The 22,055-nt window shown below is 43.3% G+C and overlaps 1 protein-coding gene across 1 annotated transcript; it reads left to right on the top strand.

Annotated features, from left to right (window-relative positions):
• Window positions 1-574: 574 nt before the first annotated feature.
• Window positions 575-21,539, top strand: LOC112572345 (serine-aspartate repeat-containing protein F-like). Its single transcript, XM_025251973.1, is given in 16 exon segments — window positions 575-1,860; window positions 6,040-6,102; window positions 16,096-16,383; window positions 16,386-16,466; window positions 16,469-16,504; window positions 16,507-16,570; window positions 16,573-16,613; window positions 16,616-16,724; window positions 16,727-16,762; window positions 16,765-16,847; window positions 16,850-17,245; window positions 17,248-17,320; window positions 17,323-18,102; window positions 18,105-18,146; window positions 18,149-18,229; window positions 18,427-21,539. Coding segments are annotated over 16 exon segments (3,381 nt in total). The 5' UTR covers window positions 575-1,812; the 3' UTR covers window positions 19,587-21,539.
• Window positions 21,540-22,055: the final 516 nt, after the last annotated feature.

The raw sequence follows: 22,055 nt of genomic DNA, 5'->3' as shown, positions 1-22,055 counted from the left end.
GTCATTGTCTTTGCTCACACCAAGTTGGACGGCTGCCCGGCGTTGATACAGTCCTAGCTGTTAATATATTTGCCTACCACAAAGCTTGTTTTCTATCAAATATCTGTTAAATCTCTGTTATGTATGGCCGATGAAATGAATTCGCAGAGCCCAGTATTGAACGAGTTGTGTAACATTGATATGCCGTCTGCTACTCGGCCAAATAATAGTTTGTTTACCATCTCTTAACCTAGTTTTCAAGACTCATTTTGTGTTTACTAAATTACTTTTATCCATGGATCCACGATGGTTTGAAAATCGGACACGTAGACCAAAAGCACGTAGTGGGGGCACGTAGAGAGAGACATGCAGGTAGACCAAAAGCCACGTATGGTGGGGCACGGTAGAGAGAATTGAGACCTGATGGGGCTTTCATACTTGGAGGGGCGGAGACTAGTTCTTGTTTTCTTCTTGTTGGGGCAACGATACAGGCAGCGCGTGTTTTTCTGCCATCTTCCCAAAGCGGGCTGTGCGATCTACCCGTACCCCCATCAAGCATCCCCCGCCTCCCCCACCTCCACCCACCCGTCTCATGTCAGCCCGCCAGGAGTTGCCTGCCTTGTATAGCGCGCACGTGCGCCTGTGACGTCACGCAGCGCGCACAGATAGGATCCGCGATAGCGTCACGACAAACCTCCTTCAAGGAAAAAACAAGGACATGGATTATTGGTGAGATTGTGTGCAACGGGAGCCACAAGAAGATAACTCACCTGACTACTGATGTCCACCATCTGACGCAAAGAACAGTTCGTGACCCGAAGACTGAAACGGTGGTTGTGTGTTTTGTTGGTTTTTTTTTCAATAACGGGTCTTCGTCTGCAGCTCAGTGCACCTCCTCCATCTACCGCACCCCTTGTCTCTGGTACCTTCCTACAGCCAGCCACCGACACACACCGCACTACTACATCACTAGTCTGCTTAAGAGGGGCCGTGAGCCACCCAGACAGACCTGCACTGCTACTCCACTAGTCTGCCCTGGAATGAGAAGCAGCCTCGACGTCGCTTCAAGGTGTTGGAAAGGACTTGTAAAGCGTCAGACCTCGGTCCACCGTGCACCTGATGTGTTTTACAACAGTCCACCATACACTCCGGGACAGGTTTACCGCAGACCACACGTAACTTCCAACTCTCATACACCTTGTGACTTGCCTAGGTACCCACGTCCACTGCAACTTTAGTGAAGTTTTTCCTTGCTACAATTTGGCTTTATTGTGCATGTTGCTGCCACCCACAGTGTTTATTCTTTCTTGGCATAGTTGTGACAGCAACATTTCTATACGTTGTTGAATTAGGGAAATAGCTGGAATGATACACCTGGCAACTTCAGGCAGGTACAGTAATGTTATTTATGTGCTACAGCAGAGGTGAAGAGAGAAAGTACAAGTCTGCTGCTTCTGATGCTGTAGGAGCTGTTTCTGGTGCCATCAGTACCGTTCCTGGTGCTGTCTATGCTGCCTTTGGTGCTGTCAGTGCTTTTCTGGTAATATAGAAGCTACATTACAGGTCGCGCAGTCTTGTAAGATATGCCTGGGTTGTAAAATTACAGTAATTTCAGGCATATCAAGTTTGTGTATAAATATGTTACACACGACAAGTGTAACTGTTTTACAGTGGTCTCTGTGGCATAACTGTCTGAATGGTGTAATGCCCTCAGGAACCATCACTGATCCACATTGTTGCTTATAAAAATCAATCAACAAGCACCTGTGGAGTGACTAGCATTTGAGCTGCTGTACTGAGTGGCTGTGACTTTGTCCTTTCTACACCAGTGAAATGCGTCCATCTTTGCACTTTTCTGCTGTCACAACATTCTTCTCATTTGTAAGTAGTACTTACAGATAAACATTATTTGCTAAATTGTAGTGTTTATTTGAAGTTGTGCAAGTTGAATCAGTTGCTAGTAACAATCCCTGAGCCAATATTGATACATGTCTTACATTGCAATCTTTTTTTAAATGGGACAGCCAGAAATATTCATACTCAACTCTTTTAAAAAAAAGTCTTCCTGTTTGCTCATTTTTATGTTGAAGGATGCAGTTTGATTCAAAAATGATTTTCATGTGAAAGTGATCAAATTCTGTCCCTTTTTGTGTAGAAATCATTGAATATAATATAACATACATTTAAATTGTTATTCTTACTAGATTTTGGTCAGAGAGAACACACAGTTATACATGTTGCAAATTGAGTTGATATAATCTGATAATGTGCACTGATAATGTAGCAATCTCAACAAGATGCAGACATCAGTGATGATGATGCTATTGTTCTTATTATGCATTTCCCCACAGTACAACTGCCCCAGTGGATTTTGTTTAAATTCTTTTCTTGCTCTTTCTGTTTGACCAAGTTCATTGGAGTAGTTGCATTGTGGGGATGCATTGCGGAACTGAGTATTGTATAAAGCAGATTTTAGTAATGTTATTGCAGAAATGATGCATTGACAGTTCACTATTCAATCTTGATGTTTTCACTCTTATGACTCATGGACTTTCATATAAACTGGTTTAAAGCATGATTTTATTCGAAACCTATTAATAAATTCATAATTGAAAACACATTCATTTATTGAAGAAATGTTTGACATTTAAGACATCACAAGTTGGGTGTTCCTATTGCCAGAGACCAGTCACAATAACATGTTCACCAAATGAGAAGTGTGGCTGTATTTCAAGGCAGTACTGACAAACTGGTTGTTAGATGCTATTACTATCTTGCATCACAGTCCTCTTAGATATCTAAGGTGTGGTACATAAGGCATTCCACTAGAATCCTCCATTTTGTCTGTCAGAAGCAAAGTTCAGCCATGCTTGGTCCAGGACAGTTTCTGGTCCTTTAGCTTTCTCTCTACTGACCTTTGCCACCTTTCTTTTGGCCGACCATGTTTTTTATTGCCATCAGCTGTCCATAGTATGGATTTTTTGGGTGGTGCCTCTGGTTTCATTCTGCACACATGCCTTAGCCATTTTGCTCTTCTTTTTTTAACAATTTGGAACAAATCCCATCATGCCCTGGCACTTTGCCATTTTGTTTTTGTTGTTGTTCTTGTATGGCTTTCTTTACTTCCATCTTGGTGATGGGGTCCAGGTTTATGTCCAGGTCTTCTTCACTTTCTGGGATATTGGCTAGTACTGGAGGGCTAGGCCGGTTGAGCAGCTGCTTGAAGTGCTTCTTCCACCTCTCTACTTTCTTACTTCCTTCAATGATGATATTCCCTTCATGTATTTTTAAAGGTAGGTCTTGACTGCCTCTTTTACCTCCTGTACGCCTTTTAGTGATCTTGTAAACCATGTTTATGTCTTGTCTTCCTGAGGCTTCTTCTGCTCTTCTCTTTTTATCTCTTCTAGCGCTCCTCTTCAATTCCTTTTCTTTCTAGGAATATTCTTTCATCCACTTTTCATTCACAAGTGGAGACTTTGTGCTGAGCAACTGGTGTTATCTCTTTCCTCTGCTCTTTTTTTTCCTGTGCTTCATGGGAGATCCAGCTCTCTTTTGGTTTTTTTTTAATAGTGATGTTCTTCTTAGACACTTCTTTCATCACTTAGTTAAAGCTGGTGATTGTCATTTGGGTGTCATCTGTCAGGATGCTAAACTTACTTTTTAATGCTAAGAGGAATTTCTACTGAGTCTTTAAGCTGATCCATGTCAAAGCATGATGTTTTTGTTCTCCCACCTTAGCTTTTCTGAGCTTTAGAACAAGTTTGCCAATGAGCAACTTATGGTACTACCTATGTCTGCCCCACTTTTGACTCTGAAGTTTGTGCCTCCTCTTGTGATTAATGATAATGTGGTCTACTCACTCTCTGTCCTGCCATCAGTCACTTTATGAATCTTCTTATGTTGAAAACTTGTTCCTATAATTACAAAGAAGTTTTCTTTGCAAAAATCATACAATCTGCTGGCATTGTAAATTATATACCCTACATCTTTCTTTCATATGGTTCTTTCTATTCCTTCATTCTTACTGCCTACTTTATCATTGAAATCTATTATTACATCATGGGTAGGGATGTTTTCCATAGCTGCCTGTAAGCTGTTGTAGAAATCTTTGTCCTCTTCCTCTGCTTTTTTTTGTTGGTAGATAACAGGTCAGGATGGAAAGCTTGATGAATCTGGAGTTGTGGCTGGCATACAGCAGGTGTTCATAAGCTGGCTTCCATTCTATGGGGTTCCTGTGTTGTTTTCAGATAATCATTGCAACCCTTTCTCTGTGCTGGTCGTTGTTTTTCCAGACTACAAAAGTGCCACCATTTACAAGAGTTCTCTTTCCTTGAATGTCCAAAATGCTTCTGTAATTTCAAGAAGATTAAGTCTGTATAGATGCATTTCTTGGAGGGCCTGTGATAACTTTCATGTTTGTTCAGTGTTCTCAAATTCAAGCAACCAATAGTAGTAAGTTTTTTTGGGTGAGAGCAGATTAGCTGTCAGGTTGGGATCGTCCTTGTGGCTTGGTCCCCAGCCATAATAACTCCTGTCTGCCTCCCCACTCTCTCCACTTGATGGGCAGTCTCTGGCTTCAGTTTCCGTAACTGTATCTTTTTACAGGAGTGAAATGTTAGGCCATTGTCTGTGACCTGGATTACTGGTGGACAACTCGTAGTCTGATTTCCCCCCACTTGATCTGTCCAACATGGGCTACCCTTCTAGCAACTAGTGCTCCTGTCAGCATAGTTCTAAGGGTCATTGAGATAAGCAAGCCCCTGACCACAGCAAGGTGGTGGTCCAAAAGAGGGACTATAGGCAACAGGCACCATTTAATTCTCTCTCTTCTAATTACCATATTATGTGAGCAAACTATGCTTGACTACACAATGTTAAATATCTAATGATACTAGGATCTGAAGAGGTTTTGTAGCCTAGTAGTGCATTGGAGCAAAGTTCCCTAATTTGAGGGCCTCCTTAGGCCTGTGACTTGAAAACCCACCCTGATGAAAACAAATGGTCACATGTGAGACGTATACAGACAGGTTAGCACATCAGCCCCTGACTATATGTCTATCCTATAAATGCTAGTTATGCCTTCCTGTATAATTGGCACATCTGCAAGTTCTATACCAAAGCGATGTACAGTAACTGGGATGGTACCACCAGTAATATCTACAGTGCATCATGGGCATCAGGTGGCAGGACCACATCTTCAACAACGTCCCATACAGACATACCTGCCAAGCAATGAAGCTATACTATTAAGCAGCTTTACTGTCATCCATAAGGGGACAACTGGCAACATCTTCCTCAAAGTCTGCTCAGTGAGAATTATTCTCCTGAGCATGCAGATGCTACAGTATTGTGTCCTAGTGATCTAACCCCACACACAGACCAAGCCTACAGTACATGCATACAAGTTCATATGTGCCTACAAACAAAACTGCAGTCCCATCCTTTTATAATTTAAATGTATACATTATAAACAAAGTGGTAGTCAATTGATCCTTTCCTGGTTATTGGCACATGTACAAGTCAGTATGTGTCTATAATAACAATGATCCAGTGAAAAATCAAAAAAGATGGTACTTTCATCGTCTTTAATTGCAACTTATACAAGTTAATATTTGTCAACCATTCACCTAGTTCAAGTCCTTGAAGCAGTGAAGAGCCTAGTTGACTTTGAATCACCAAGGCACTTTACAAAGGACATAGAAAAGATCTGAGTTATCCAGACACTTTAAGAACAAGTAACTTAACAAGTTAGTAGCCCCTAAATAAATGTGTCTATAAACAAATTGGTAGCCCTAAAGACATGTCTATAAACAGGCTGGTAGCCCCTAAATAGAAGACATGGCTATCAGCAAGTTGGTAGCCCCTCTCTCATTTTTATTGTAACACCCACAAGTCAGCTTGTGACTGTAGATATAATTGTTCTGAACCTTCATACCTGATATTGCCGTGTATTCAGTTTAGTCGATCATAGTCATCTATGCAAATAGATAAGTATGTATTCCACTAGTTTTGTCCTTATAAATTATGTGACAAACCCTATCCAATACTGTTTGTTTGCAGAGTTTGGGAGAAGCAGTAGGACTTTCGTTGACTAACTGCAAGTCTTCTTTAAATGAATTACAGGTATGTCATGAGTTTGTTTTCTCTTTTATAACCAGTACATTTCCTACTGCTATCGTGCAAATGTGCACTTACAATCACCACCACTCATATGTAAACAAATGAGCATACACAATTAGATATAAACATATGTAAACAGATATAAATATGTAAACAGATAAACACATTTGTAAACAGATGAACAGATGTAAACAGATCTAAACATGTTGAAAACAGATGACTGTTCCAACCCCCGATTGGTGGCCGCGCTGCACTGCTCCAAACACTGGTCTGTGCACAGTCTTCCATAAGCCAAAGCTGGCCATTGCACACCATTCTTCTGTAATGATGTTTGCTGTGTGTTGCTCACATCGCCTGACATTAAAATGGTCACCATTACTTTTGGCTCCAGTGTCTAGATTGTCTTTTACCTGTCCACCACTATTGCACAGTGGCCATTTTCAAACCTGTGACATATTTTTTTTTTATTTATATATGCCAAGCCAGCAACTCAGGATAAAGCAGCTAGACCTGTAACAAATGCTGTAAGAGGAGAAAAAAAACAGTAAATGAGATGAGACCTAAATCCAAGGCGCCCCAACGCTTACTGTATTTGGTGACAAGCACTTTAACTGAGGCCACAGGCAGTCCAGTGTTGGCCTTAAAACGAATAAAACTACCTCTTCTGTGAAGACCTGTAGCTGGTGATCTTTCAATTCTGGCCTTACAACCTACTTCTTTTGTTTATTTCCTTTTACCTTCTTCTGTTTTTCTATTTTTCAAACTGATTTGTATTTTTCAGCTGCTCTTATGTTCTACAACATTGATAGACCCCCACACACACATACACACCCCACCCCCCAAGGAAGCAAAAGGGTTTAGGCGCTTTAATATTGTCAATGTGGACAATACACATCGGCAAACAGTGGGTCCCATTCTTGTTGTTTTTCCCAACAAATCTCAAAGATCTGTCCATGGCTTCACGTTTGCTATGTTGAGATTTTATTATACTTAACCGGAGTCCAGAAAAAAACTACAGGTAGTCCTCGACTTACGACGGTGATCCGTTCTTACGCGGCGTCGTAAACCGAATTTCGATGTAAGTCGGATCCTACGTTCATACAGTACTGTACCATAATAACAGTACAGTGCTGCAAACACTTAGCCTATCCAAACACCTATCCTAACACAGCAACCTACATCATTATCAATAAACATAAGTACAGTAAAATATTGTGCAGTACAGTACGCTTTGTTATCACTGTCGCGTTCATAGGATCAGATCCTGTCACGTGTTCAAGGATGCGATCTTTATCCTTGATAATCGTAGCGACAGTCGAACGACTAAGTCCTATAATGACCTGCCAGTTTCTGTTGCTGTTTCCCCATCTCAGATTGCCTTATGACTTTCGCCGCACGTGGAATGTGGCGCACGTACAGTTCGACTTACGACGCTAAACCTCGTAAGTCGGAATGAGCGTCGTAACCACGAAACGACGTAACTCGAGATCGTTGTAACCCGAGGACTACCTGTACTCTAAGAACTGTAGCCAGACTGATGCACTTTCTCACTTACACTAAGGCTAAGACTTCAGCTCTAGCGCCTCTTTGGTGTTCTAGGAAAGAAGACGGAAGTTCCCAAGGAGAATTTTCTACTAAAATTCATTCGTCGGGTGCGTTGTCTAATCTCTATAACTCGCGTTGTGTTCTTTTTTTTTTTTTTTCATCCACTACACACCCGCACTCAGCCGACCTTGGAATCCACAAAAGACCCTGATTTTTCCCAGACAAAAGTGTCTTTTCTTCGGTTCGTCGTTCAAATCCACGGATCTTCACGTGTGTTTTCTCTGCTGTTGTGTCCCAACTACGGACACCACAAATCTCACTTGTGCTAGTGATACACGCTCACCTCATTCACACGACGAGCATACAAGTACCACACGCTATCATTTGTTGGCATTTTACATTTTACGCTCACACTGGTAAATAAGTTCAAAGACATAAATTTATTTACATTGTTTACACATACAACTACTATATCTATTCTACCCTACCTACCTAGTCTACTAAAACCTAGCACCTAACTCCCTGGAGTAGGGAAAGAGGCGGTTTAAGTGACGTCCAGCGAAACCAGAGCACCTTGCGGCAAAATTGTACTTGGGTGGACAGAACTAAATTACTTAGAGGGGATTTGAGTGGCATGAGCCGCTTTCCAGCGGGACCAAGACACCTTGAGGTAAAATTGTACAACTCTTGTATTGTTAACCAAAGTTTTACTGCTTTTACTGTTTTGAGTAAACAGGTGCAAGCACTGAAGGTGCTGTGTCACCCTCTGCTTGGTCTGCTTAGTTCAACCAGTGATGGGGTGGAAGGGAGTGTGAGGTGGAGAGAACAGGCACTGTCAGTGGTACATGCTGCTTAAACAAACTCTCCCACTACAGAAATACCAGTAACCGCTAATAAATAACGACAGTCGCGGCGTGTATATCAATTACATAAGTTACTCTCACCCTTAAAGTCATCAAACCTCAATGTCGCGTTCCACCCCCAGTGGCCCCCAGTGGCTGCGGAAGCACGCGCACAGCCGCTCACACAGCCGGCCAGACACGCACAGACACTCGTTGAGCCATATGAATCGTTGAAGCGATGCATTCGAAGAGAATGTACTGAACCTAACAAGAAATAAAATACTAAAAAGTTAAATTTAACAGTTGATAAACAAATGAAACGTTTAGGTTCAAATTATTATAGCTTGCAAGTGATGTGGATAGTGGACTATTTTTGTTTGATATCCCTGCGCGAGTGGGTGTTTGATCGTCTGCTAAAGAGTAAATACACGTCAAATTTAAATAAAAACAACATGAAAAAGCTAAACACATACAACTCACGCTTTATTATTGGTTTTGATTTAGAAAAATACCACGAAAATGTCTGCTAATTCATTCAACAACACTAGAAGATCCATAGTTTCTACGCATGAGCATGCCTCGCTTCAACGATTCATATGGCTCAACGATTCATATTGCTACAGAGGCAGGCAGCGACTTACCTCTCGAAACCCGTGCACGGCACAAACCACGACAAAGACGGGAAAAACGATACAAGCACGCAGTTTAATAACAAATATAAACACGAATACACATACACCCACACACACCCACAGAAAAACGGATCAAAAAATACACCTACGAGTACTCGTCAAATAAATATAAAAACAACAGGGGACTGCCTCCCCGCAAAGAGGTTACAAATAAAATACACACACACACAGCAGAGAAAATACAAAGTGCACTGCGACACAGCACAGTCAAGTGTCCGCTCAAAGTGTTCATAGAATCAGCGGAACCACCCCCCTCTTCCTCTGGACCAGCTGTCCAGCTGACCTCACTGCTCTCGTCCCGGTAGACCTTGGTCACGGAGACTCCGCTCGTCGACCTCCACCCTAGGTGCTCCCCCCGATGGCTGGGCCGCACACTGGCACAGCAGGGTCGCGCTCACGCGCTGACGAGGCGATGAAGGCGCAGGGTCGACACCATGGCGGACAGTCACACAAAAGAGGACGACGACACAGATGAGGAGCAGAAAACGTCCAGCGAGATCACAATTATGTTGAACATGTAGCATACGTGGAAAACGGAGAAGACGTAATACATGTAGAAGTAAACAAATGGAAGCCTGTAGAAAAACAACAATTCATCCAGTCAATCATACATCACTCCAAACATTTCTCAGTTTATAAAAACACCCTTATACACATACACATCTATGACCAACCTGGTCATGAAACCGCTTGCTCTCATACAAATACATATATTTTACCGTTAGACAAGCGGCCCTTAACTCACAAATTCATACATGGAAAAACGGGTGCGTGCCACACGCGACGCGACCCGGCCATTACAAATTCTAACCTAACATTGAAAAGCGACATGTCTTTCATTCAAAACCACAAACATAGTTGTAACATATCAAAATCAGCGCATTAGCACTCCAACCGAGAACTAAAGGCTCTATAAACTAGAATAGAGTGGAACTCAAAGAAATAGACTCTGCTCACCCAAAACGGCTTGTGCTACGACCCGACGGTCAGCTGCCCTCCACAACAGGAATGGCAGAAACTCTCCCGTGGAGATCCGCGGACACTTTCCAAGGGAAGCTCACACGGCCTGGGTAAAACGGCGCAGCCTACACTGCCCACATTGGCCCGGCCTCCCGCCGTCCTTTCAGACACAACACGCTCCTCTCTCCACAGAGCCCAGGTCAGAACTGCCACGAGGGACGCTGCTCTCTGGGGGTCACTTCCTGTCGCCCCGGGGCTGTGACCAATCGTCAGCGCCCACGACACCCAGCCCATGCCAAGGCGCGTGAACGTTTTTCACGCCAAAACCTTGGACAGGGAAGGGAGGGGCCCGACCAGTGCACCCCCAAAGCTCGCATCGGCAGCACACAGCACTCAAGCCGACGTCACGTGACGTAGCAAGAGCGTGACGTAAGGCACGGCTACGGTCAGCGGGAGAAGGCCTTGACCTTTTCCCCGCGAACTGTACCAAAAAACAGCCGTCAACCGTCGTCTGCTGTGAGCTGCCTTACTGAACAGTTTATTATGTATCTTTTTCTCAGTTGATTGTGGGAGCTCCCAGCAACAAAGGAAAATTTCTTTCTCTGTTACGACCAGACATAGACAATAAAGATGTATTGTATAGCATACAGCCAAGGGTGACAGCCCATTCTTCTTAACACAGTCAGGAGTTATGTCCCATGTCATGACAACGATGCAATGTCAAGATTTGAAAAGGCAGCATAGAATTATTTGAGATAGGCTTGTGCTGTGAGGATTGAGACAGGTTTGTGCTATGGAAAGCTTTGGTGACTGAGCGGCCATTTGTGCGACGTTGATCCATCAGTTGTGCTTTCACCTGCTGGTGTTGCCAGGTAGATGGCGTCTTAGGTCAGCCTTTAATTGCAATTTTTCAGACAAGTCTCTGTTGAGGATCCCTAGTACTAGGCGATCACCGCGTTCTGTATCACTGCCCATAGCGGAGATCACAGCACGGGCATCAACTGTTTCATCGTCTTTAACTCATTTGAATGCACATCTGAAGCGCTGAAATCTTTGCTTCCACTGGGGCCACAGACTTGGAAGAGCAAAGTTAAATTGTTTTAGAGCTCTAAATGGATCCATTTCTCACTTTTGATTAATTCTTTATTATAGAACTCAACCCCACTTCTGACGCCATTCATCGTGCTGCGTGCTTTCAGCCGACAAACACCGGACACTGTTGAAGTCTGATGAAAACTGCATTGGTTTAACACAACACAGTAGGGCTGACTCGCCAGCCCAAAGCACAAAAGGGTACAGACCTAAGACCCCGGGTGTCCCCACACGGGATAACTCTAATCACTACATCCACTATTCTCTGAAATGAATGACACCCCTGTCCAGTCTTTGAAGTTCCTGCACTTTTATGCTCTTTTTCATGCCTCTTCTACTTTACCACACTGTTCCCTGCAAGATCCTCTTTGCAAATTATGTTAATCTCAAAAGTACTCATACAATATTAGTTTGCATCTAATTGCAAGACAACTCCGGTATTCAGTGGACCTTCACCAAACAGTTAGAGGACCTGGACTTTCATCGGTCTTCTATCTCATCGGCAACAATACGCACAAACCAAACTGAGTAAGCTAGCCGAGGAAGCAGAGAAGACTGGCTTAAAGGTCAACACTTTGCTGCAAGACCTCCCCAATAGACTGACAGTTAATATGCACATGGAATGGAGACCAGCACTGACAAGACCAAAGTTGGGGTCAATGGCAGCGGAAAAGCAGAGATCTCTATGACCGGGGTACAGGCTCCAAGAGGTCAGCAACTTCAAGTACTTGGGAGCCACCCTCTCCACGGACGGCAGCTCCACGCCAGATATCCACATCAGGATCGCAACAACAACAGTGGCAATGGCTAGGCTACATAGAGATCTGGCATAGCCATCAGATAAGCTTCACTACAAGTACAAGCTGTACAAACCCTGGTAGTGTCCATCCTGCTCTACGGATGTGACACGTGGACTCTGCTCGCCGACACGGACAGGAGAATCCAAGCATTGCAGAACAAGTGGCTGAGGAGGCTGCTCCGGATCTCACACAGAGAACACAGAACCAAAGACTTTGTAGAAAACAAGATGGCCACACTCGTAGGACACCAGGAACCTCTACTTTCAACATTCAAGAGACGACGTCTGCTGGTCTTCTTTGGCCATGTGACCCATGATGCACGACACCCTGTGGCAGACTGTCCTTCAAGACACCCTGGAGGGTGGCCGACACCTCGGTGGTCAGAGGAAGAACTGACTTACAAAGGTCAAAGACTGGAGGTCGTCCTGTACAGGACCTGCTGACTATCGGCCACAATAGACAAGATGGCGGCCTGTCAGCTGCCGCGTCTCTCCATGATGATGATGATGATGTAGTTTTGTAGCGCGCTAGTATCCGCATCACAAAGATGCGCTCAATGCGCGGTGATCCCAGCAGCCACCAAACTGCAGGTCAAATGAAAACTTCAAAAAAGTTTAAACAAGTGAGTCTTAAGATTTTTCTTGAAAGATCCAATACTATCAGACTCCTTGGTCGAGAGGGGAAGCGAGTTCCACAAAAGCGGGGCTACATTGGAGAAGGATCTGAAACCCGAAGTCTTCTTATTAGCATTCCCTGACTGAACACTCGGTCGTTCAAGTCTGAAGTGTGCTGCTGAACGAAGGTTCCGCTGAGGTTGGTGACGGCGAATGAGTTCTTGGAGATAGACAGGCGCAAGGTCGTGAAGACAGCCATAGGTTAAGGTTAACAATTTGTGCTCAATTCTCTTCTCCACAGGAAGCCAATGCAGGTCACGAAGTACAGGAGAAATATGGTCAGTTGTTTTCTTTCCTGCAACTATCCTCGCAGCCGTATTTTGCACTCGCTGTAGCCTCGACAACTCGCTCTTTGAAATCCCCCAGAGGCAGCTGTTGGCATAGTCTAATGTAGAACCGATGAGGGACACAGCAACTGCATTTGCAGTCTTCTTATTAAGACTGGGTCGGAGTCGTCCAAGAGTGCGGATATGGAAATAACATGCCTTGACTACAGAACTGACATGATCAGACATAGTTAGAAGATTGTCAAACATAGAGTCCAAGGTTCCGTACGGAGCTGGAGAGGGGGATTCTAGCTTGACCCACTTGGATGGAGTCGAGAGACTTTGCTAAGGCTAAGCTTGGAACCACATAGCATCGCCTCTGTCTTCTCATCATTAAGCTTGAGTTTATTCCTCAAATCCATGACTTGACCTCTAAGCAACAATCTTCTACAGCACAAACTGCCTCACGCACCGACTCACTGTCAGTACTAAATGAAAAATAGAGTTCAGTGTCATCTGCAAACATCTTACGGTTCACATTATGCTTCTCAATGAGAGGACCAAGCTGAGATGTGTAAATAGAAAATAGAACCGGGCCCAAAACAGAGCCCTGCAGGACACCGCACAGCAATGGAACTGTCACTGAAGAAGCTTGATTGACCATCACCCTTTGTGTGCGATCACTGAGGTAGGAATGGAACCACTGCAAGGCGGAACCACCAATGCCCACCTCCATCTGGAGACGAGTCAGAAGAGTGGTGTGATCAATGACATCGAAGGCCGCACTCAGATCAAGGAGGACCACAAGAGTCACTTTCCCTGCATCCGCACTGCACAGAAGATCGTTCATAAGACAGAAGGGCTGTCTCACAGCTGTGCTTGGGTCTGTACGCCGACTGGAATTTATCCAATAAGCTGTAGCGGTCCAGGTGGAATGTCAACTGCTGAGCAACTACACGCTCCACAAGTTTCGAAACAAAAGGCAAATTCGACACAGGTCTATAGTTTTTACACGAGCTCGGGTCCAAGTTGTGCTTCTTTAAGATAGGCTTGATCACGGCTGTTTTAAATTGTCTGGGTACAGAGGCAGAGAAAAGGCTAGCATTAACTATGCGAACTATTACAGGAAGTAGAATGTCAAGGTGCTGGAGAAGAACACTAGTGGGGATAGGATCATCCACAGACGTGGTTGGGCGACAACGCCGAACTAATTTCAATAGTTCATCTTCTGTCACTGGTTGAAAGGTAGAGAGGGGCGTGCCACAAAACAAGTCACTGGTTTGCTCCACAGTATCAACGGAGTCACTGAAGCTGTCCATGATGGTCTTTATCTTGTCTTCAAAGTAAGCACTTAATGTACTGGCAGCGGTCTGGTCATCCATCTCTGGAAGAACAGGCTGAGTCACATCTTTACCCAGGAGACCATTCACAACTGCGAACATCTTGCGAGAATCAGAAACTGCAGAGCTTAGAATATTCATAACATCCATGTGATCCCCCCAACCACAGGTGGCGATCTATCCATGTGATCCCCCCAACCACAGGTGGCGATCTATCCATGTGATCCCCCCAACCACAGGTGGCGGTCTATCCATGTGATCCCCCAACCACAGGTGCCAGTCGAGGGACGACTAACTCACTGACCAACAGATGCCGGGGACACAAGGATGAAGAAATACGCACATGCTCACAGAAGCCTGCATGCTGTAGAGTTTAAAGGCATCATTAATCCTCGTGTCCTAAACAACATGATCCACAGCAGTTCTTGTCTATACTGATGCAATGCTCTCATAAACATGACATTTAAACAGTTCTTGTCTATACTGACGTCATAAACAACATGACCTATAGACACTTCTTGTCTACACTGACGTCACCGTCAACTTGACCTATAAATACCTCTTGTCTTTACTGACGTTTAGTTCCTTTCCAGCAGCACCAGACGTTCCTGTCAAGTTGATATATGTATATGTAAAGCGAGGGTCGGTGTACGCAATGTCTTCAATTTCAGACTCACTCAGTCAAATAAGATATTCGTTGAATACTGCATGTAGCACAGGTGAGAACAATCCTAGCACGAAGGAAGCGAACGCTAAAGCAGACCAGAAACACGCAGGGAACAGGAGGCAGGATGACAGGAAACACATCAGACATCTGAACACCAGACGACATAAGCACCGAGATCAAACATCTTGTTATGTTTACCTTAAAAGGGGAATAGTTGCAATTAAGGTTTAGGGTGGCTTGTGGACAATCCTGACATCCCTTATGCAAGAAACGGGGGGACTGGCGTAGGTACGTGCCAATGTAGAGGTGTTGTGTGTGGATGAAGCGTAGAGGTGTTGTATGAGGTAAACAGTCTGAAGTGGTTACAGCAGCCAATCGTGACCAGCCGGCTGGCAGAGGGATCAATGACGTCGACGGAGAGAGTGACACCTAGGGAGCCCTAGGTCTGCCAGGACCTAGTAGGTTGACAGTAAAAGGAGGGGAAGGGGTTAGTCGCCTGTCCACCATGCCAATTTTAGGCGGGGCAAATGGTCAGTAGGGTGGACTCCCTCTTGTCGGTGTTGGCTATTTCGAAGCGACTTTGAGAACATTGAGCAAGAGGGTGAGTCAGTGACGAAGAACTGTCAGGAGTTCCTGCTGTCACCGTGGACAACTACGTGACCAGGACTTGCACTACCTGTGAGATGACTTGCACTACATGAGAGAAGTAGACAATCGACGCCAGGAAGTCGTTGTTCTCAAAGGAGAGAACATCTGCTGGGTTCACCTGCACCTCAAAGGACCGGAGAACTTTGCATCAAGGTGGTGTTCATTCACCAGCTGTACTTGGCATCGCAGTCGTCGAAGACATCACGTGTGAATCCCTGGTCACAGGACCTTGGTTGACTAGTATTGGCTAATATATTGAGATTTACCTTGTCCCCTAAGCACCATCAAATTGCACCATATTATCTGTGTACAGCAGCCTCAGCAGGTGCTTTTGTATCTATCTACATTAAAACTTTATAACATCCATGAAAATGTTTCCAGGTAGTGTCATTTGGTGTCAGTCTAGAAGGGGTAGTTCATCTATGCTAGTGTTTCTCTATTTGCATATAAAAATGTATTTTTGTTCACAGGAAACATGCCAACCAGCCACTCGCCGACTGCTATGGGTAAATGCAGAAAAGGAAAATGCACAACCCAAAAATGTGAAAGGAAAATCAGGGAGGGTGGACATGTCCCGAGACTCTGATGGTGATGGAATCCCAGACTATTTGGATGATGACGATGATGGTGATGGTGTGCCGGATGACATGGACAATGATGATGATGGAGATGGAATACCAGATGATCAGGAGGTAGATACAGATGGAGATGGAATACCGGATCATCTTGATGATGATGATGACAATGATGGTATCCTGATGATCAAGATGATGATGATGATGGAGATGGGATACTAGATGATCAGGAGGTTGATACAGATGGAGATGGGATACCGGATCAGTTCTTGATGATGATGATGACAATGATGGCATTCCTGATATTTAGATGATGATGATGATGGAGATGGAATACCAGATGATCAGGAGGTAGATACAGATGGAGATGGATACCGGATCATCTTGATGATGATGATGACAATGATGGCATCCCGATGATCAAGATGATGATGATGATGGAGATGGAATACCAGATGATCAGGAGGTTGATACAGATGGAGATGGGATACCGGATCATCTTGATGATGATGATGACAATGATGGATCCCTGATGATCAAGATGATGATGATGATGGAGATGGATACCAGATGATCAGGAGGTTGATACAGATGGAGATGGGATACCAGATCATCTTGATGATGATGATGACAATGATGGAATCCTGATGATCAAGATGATGATGATGATGGAGATGGAATACCAGATGATCAAGAGGTAGATACAGATGGAGATGGGATACCGGATCACCTTGATGATGATGATGACAATGATGGCATCCCCGATGATCAAGATGATGATGATGATGGAGATGGAATACCAGATGATCAGGAGGTTGATACAGATGGAGATGGATACCAGATCACCTTGATGATGATGATGACAATGGATGGCATCCCCGATGATCAAGATGATGATGATGATGGAGATGGAATACCAGATGATCAGGAGGTAGATACAGATGGAGATGGGATACCAGATCACCTGATGATGATGATGACAATGATGCATTCCGATGATCAAGATGATGATGATGATGGAGATGGAATACCAGATGATCAGGAGTTGATACAGATGGAGATGGGATACCAGATCACCTTGATGATGATGATGACAATGATGGCATTCCTGATTATTTAGATATGATGATGATGGAGATGGAATACCAGATGATCAGGAGGTTGATACAGATGGAGATGGGATACCAGATACCTTTGATGATGATGACGACAATGATGGAATCCCTGATGATCAAGATGATGATGATGATGGAGATGGAATACCAGATGATCAGGAGGTTGATACAGATGGAGATGGGATACCGGATCACCTTGATGATGATGATGACAATGATGGCATTCCTGATTATTTAGATGATGATGATGATGATGGAGATGGAATACCAGATGATCAGGAGGTAGATACAGATGGAGATGGGATACCGGATCATCTTGATGATGATGATGACAATGATGGCATCCCCGATGATCAAGATGATGATGATGATGGAGATGGAATACCAGATGATCAGGAGGTAGATACAGATGGAGATGGGATACCAGATCACCTTGATGATGATGATGACAATGATGGCATCCCCGATGATCAAGATGATGATGATGATGGAGATGGAATACCAGATGATCAGGAGGTAGATACAGATGGAGATGGGATACCAGATCACCTTGATGATGATGATGACAATGATGGCATTCCCGATGATCAAGATGATGATGATGATGGAGATGGAATACCAGATGATCAGGAGGTAGATACAGATGGAGATGGGATACCAGATCACCTTGATGATGATGATGACAATGATGGCATCCCTGATGATCAAGATGATGATGATGATGGAGATGGAATACCAGATGATCAGGAGGTTGATACAGATGGAGATGGGATACCGGATCATCTTGATATGATGATGACAATGATGGCATCCCTGATGATCAAGATGATGATATGATGGAGATGGAATACCAGATGATCAGGAGGTTGATACAGATGGAGATGGGATACCAGATCACCTTGATGATGTTGATGACAATGATGGCATCCCTGATGATAAGATGATGATGATGATGGAGATGGAATATCAGATTTTCTTGAAAAGGGCAAGAATGTAATGGGCTTCCCTGATATACCTAATGCACTCAGATGGAGATGGAATTCCTGATCAGCTGAAGCATCTTGACCTTGATAAAAATGGTGTCCCTGACTACATGCAGATTGACACAGATGCGATGGTATACCAGACTACACTGATGATGATGATGACAATGATGGTATTCCAGATGAGGATGATGAAGATTCTGATGGAGATGGTATTCCAGATGTTGAAGAAGTGGATACAGACAGTGATGGCATTCCTGATTATCTGGATGATGATGATGATAATGATGGTATTCCTGACTCTCAGGATACAGATCGTGATGGAAATGGAATCCCCGACTTTATGGAAAGAGACACAGATGGTGATGGCATTCCAGACTACCTGGATGATGATGATGATAATGATGGAGTGCCTGACATTCTTGATAATGATGATGATGGTGATGGCATTCCTGATGATAAAGAAGACATGGATGGTGATGGCATTCCTGATTACTTAGATACTGATGCAGATGGGGATGGCAAGCCTGACAACCTGCCTGACTCTGATGGTGATGGAACACCAGACATTTTCGATGATGATGATGACAATGATGGCATTCCAGATATTGAAGAAGATACAGATGGTGATGGCATACCCGATTACTTGGATGATGATGCCAATGGTGATGGAATACCTGACAAACAGCAAGATGCAGATGGGGATGGAATTCCTGACTACTTGGATGATGATGATAACAATGATGGAATAGTGGATAAAGCTGGACAGTGCACAAAGGACAACTGTCCACCAGCTCCAAAGCCTGCTGTGACACCAACCAGAAAAAAGCCACCTAGAGAGAGTTCCTCCTTTTGGACCCGTATGACCCGCCGTCTGCGACAGATGGTGCAGGCAGCAATGCATCAAGGTAAAGCACAAGATTCTCCACCATCCTCCCCTAGCCCTAACCCTGTAGTTCAACATCCCCATGAAGAGACCTATGACTTGCTTGACCTCATACGCACACAAATCTTTGGTGCAAATGATGACAAAAGTGAAGATGAGGATCACCCTGGAAAAACAGAAGTAAATGCTGAAATATCCCTTGGTCCAAAGTTTTCTGTGGAAGGTAGCACTATGAAGCACAACCCAAAGGGCCAACTAAAGTTCAGTTCAAATCATCGTGACCGGAACAAATGTGCCATCAAACAGGAACGCAAGTCAAAGACAGCCTCATCATCCACTGTTCAAGGAGAACATCAGCACAATAAACAACAAGACAAAGCTCAAAGCATAATAATGTGGTAATGTCCTCAAAAGAAGTCCATGCCTTCATATAACTCACCTAGAAAACTGCTGGGAGATGAACATCTAAGACAAAGGCCAGTGTTTTGAAAAAGTCTTTTGATGACAAAGGAAGGCCGCGGGCAGGACCACAGTTTACAAAAACTATCCCTCAGCCTGAAAAAGCAAATGCAAAAAACACAAAGCAAATAAAAATGGGTCTTAATGGTCAATATCTCCCTCCTAAAGAGTCAAATCATCTACAGCCTATAAAAACAGATCAAAATATCAAACAAGCCTTGAAAAAAGACACAAAAATCACAGACCCTATGGCGACTAACAAAAGAGTAAAAAATCTTACAATCCCACAGCCCATAAAAGTTCTTAAACAGTCTCCAAAGACCGACACAAAAATCCTACAGCCTATGCATCAAACAGTCTCTAAACCACCAACAGCAAATAACATAGTAACAGAACCACCTTCTGCAGGGCGCAAAGTAGTGACTTCACAAGTACGTCAAAAGGCCCCTCAGCCACCACAGATGGGTACAAAATCTGCTCTTCCTACAAAGTCTAGTCCCAAGATTATACAATCTCAAAAACCCAAAGATGACTTGACATCACATACCAGACCCAAGTAATAGCAAGTAGGTCTGGATCAGCCTCTACCTGCTAGAACCTGGAATGTGTGGTCACACTAAAAAACTTTGACTTCAATGATACTGTTATAGTTTACATTCCCATATCCCTCTCTTTGAAAATCAAACCTGTTAAAGCTGCTTTTGCCACAGGGATGTGTGCAATATCTTACTGACACATTTATGCACCGTGTGCCTTCAAAAATTATGAAAATGGTTATCATCTTCTAAAAAAAATCCTTGCTGCCATGCACAAGCATCATAATCAAAGCTTAATTTTCTTAGTCAAGAATTTGCTGGAAAATCATAAATTATGTAAATGAATTTTACTGATTCCATGTGTGCCTTATTTTACTGATTCCATGTGTGCCTTGAATTGAAATGAACATAGGTCGCCATATCAAACCCTCCAGAATGTTGATGTGTTTTTTTTAATGTAAATTCCAGAAGTTTTTGTAATCATATTTGTGTCCTCAGCAGCGTATTGTGGCATCATTTCAACTGGTCTTGTATTTGATGTTATCAGTAGCGTATTGTGGCATCATTTCAACTGTCTTTGTATTGATATACCAGACAATGCTGTGTAATCTTTACTTGTCATCTTTAGATTAATTTGTGTGAGAATCACACAGTTTTTTATTTTCCTAAATCATGCCAATATGAACCTGCATGACCTGTGTGGTTAGGTAAGTAAGTAGCAACCAGCAAACATGCAAGATTCAGCCAAGCTTGGTAGCTGGTGTGTAGGAAAAGAGTTACTATATCATTCTTTTGCATCCTTGTAGACTGTTCATGTGACAGGGATACTCATAATTATCTGGTCTGGGCAGATGAATAGAAATGGTTACTGGGAAAATAATCAATACCTGTTCTGAGCATTAGTCTTTGACTCCCACTGCTGGTACTGACACTGACCTAAACTGCCCAGTCAAGATGTCAATAGATGTCAGTAGATATGGTCTATGTAGTTTATCTATGTATCCATGTAGGTTGGCTAGTAGATATTATTTATGTAGGTTTGTGATTGCAAGTGGACATGTTAACCAGGCAATATGATCTATGTAGGGTACATTGCGAAGAACGCTCATCAAGGGTCATGGCAGTCATCTTTAGCCATTTGTTTGCTGTGTCTAGTGAACTTGTAAACACTAGTACCTATTATAAACATTGACAAAGGGTTGCGATTGTAGTGACATCAGCATCAATTATGATGCATATTTCATGTTAGTTGTGATGAGACATGTACAATGATTTCTGATGTAAATTTGTGATATAATGTATAAAGTGGCTTGACATCTAGGCACATGTGGAATGCTCTATGTTTATAAATAATTGATAGTTGCACCTACCTTTGACAACAGGACATGAATCTTGTACACTTGTGACCTTGACACTTGTACATAGCTAAAAGGCAAATAGTTAGTTTGAGCCATGTATAAGACACTTTTACTGCCACTTATTAATTAATGTTTTGAGTAATTTTGATTTCAGATCTCTCTCATTCTTGACTTTTTTGTGATTCTGGCCAGATATGTTTATTATTCTCTAGCAGTTAACTATGCTCTGCATGAACTAGTCACTACACTAGACCGCTTTGACACATTAGCTGTCACACTCAGCTAACATTAGTACCTATTTCACACACTAGCTGTTGCACTCTTAACACTAGTAGCTATTTGATAAATTAGTGCCATCAAACTCATGTAACTGTGCCTGTTTGACACACCAGCTGTCACACTCAGTTAACACTAGTACCCATTTGCACCAGCATACAGGGGTTGTGTGGAGTAGAAGCTATTTGACACACATCTGTCACACTCAGTTAACTGTACCTATTTGACACACTAGCTATCAC

This window comes from Pomacea canaliculata, linkage group LG9 (genome assembly GCF_003073045.1).
Source record: "Pomacea canaliculata isolate SZHN2017 linkage group LG9, ASM307304v1, whole genome shotgun sequence".
Lineage (NCBI taxonomy): Eukaryota > Metazoa > Mollusca > Gastropoda > Architaenioglossa > Ampullariidae > Pomacea > Pomacea canaliculata.
This window is presented reverse-complemented; position numbering and strand designations above follow the sequence as displayed.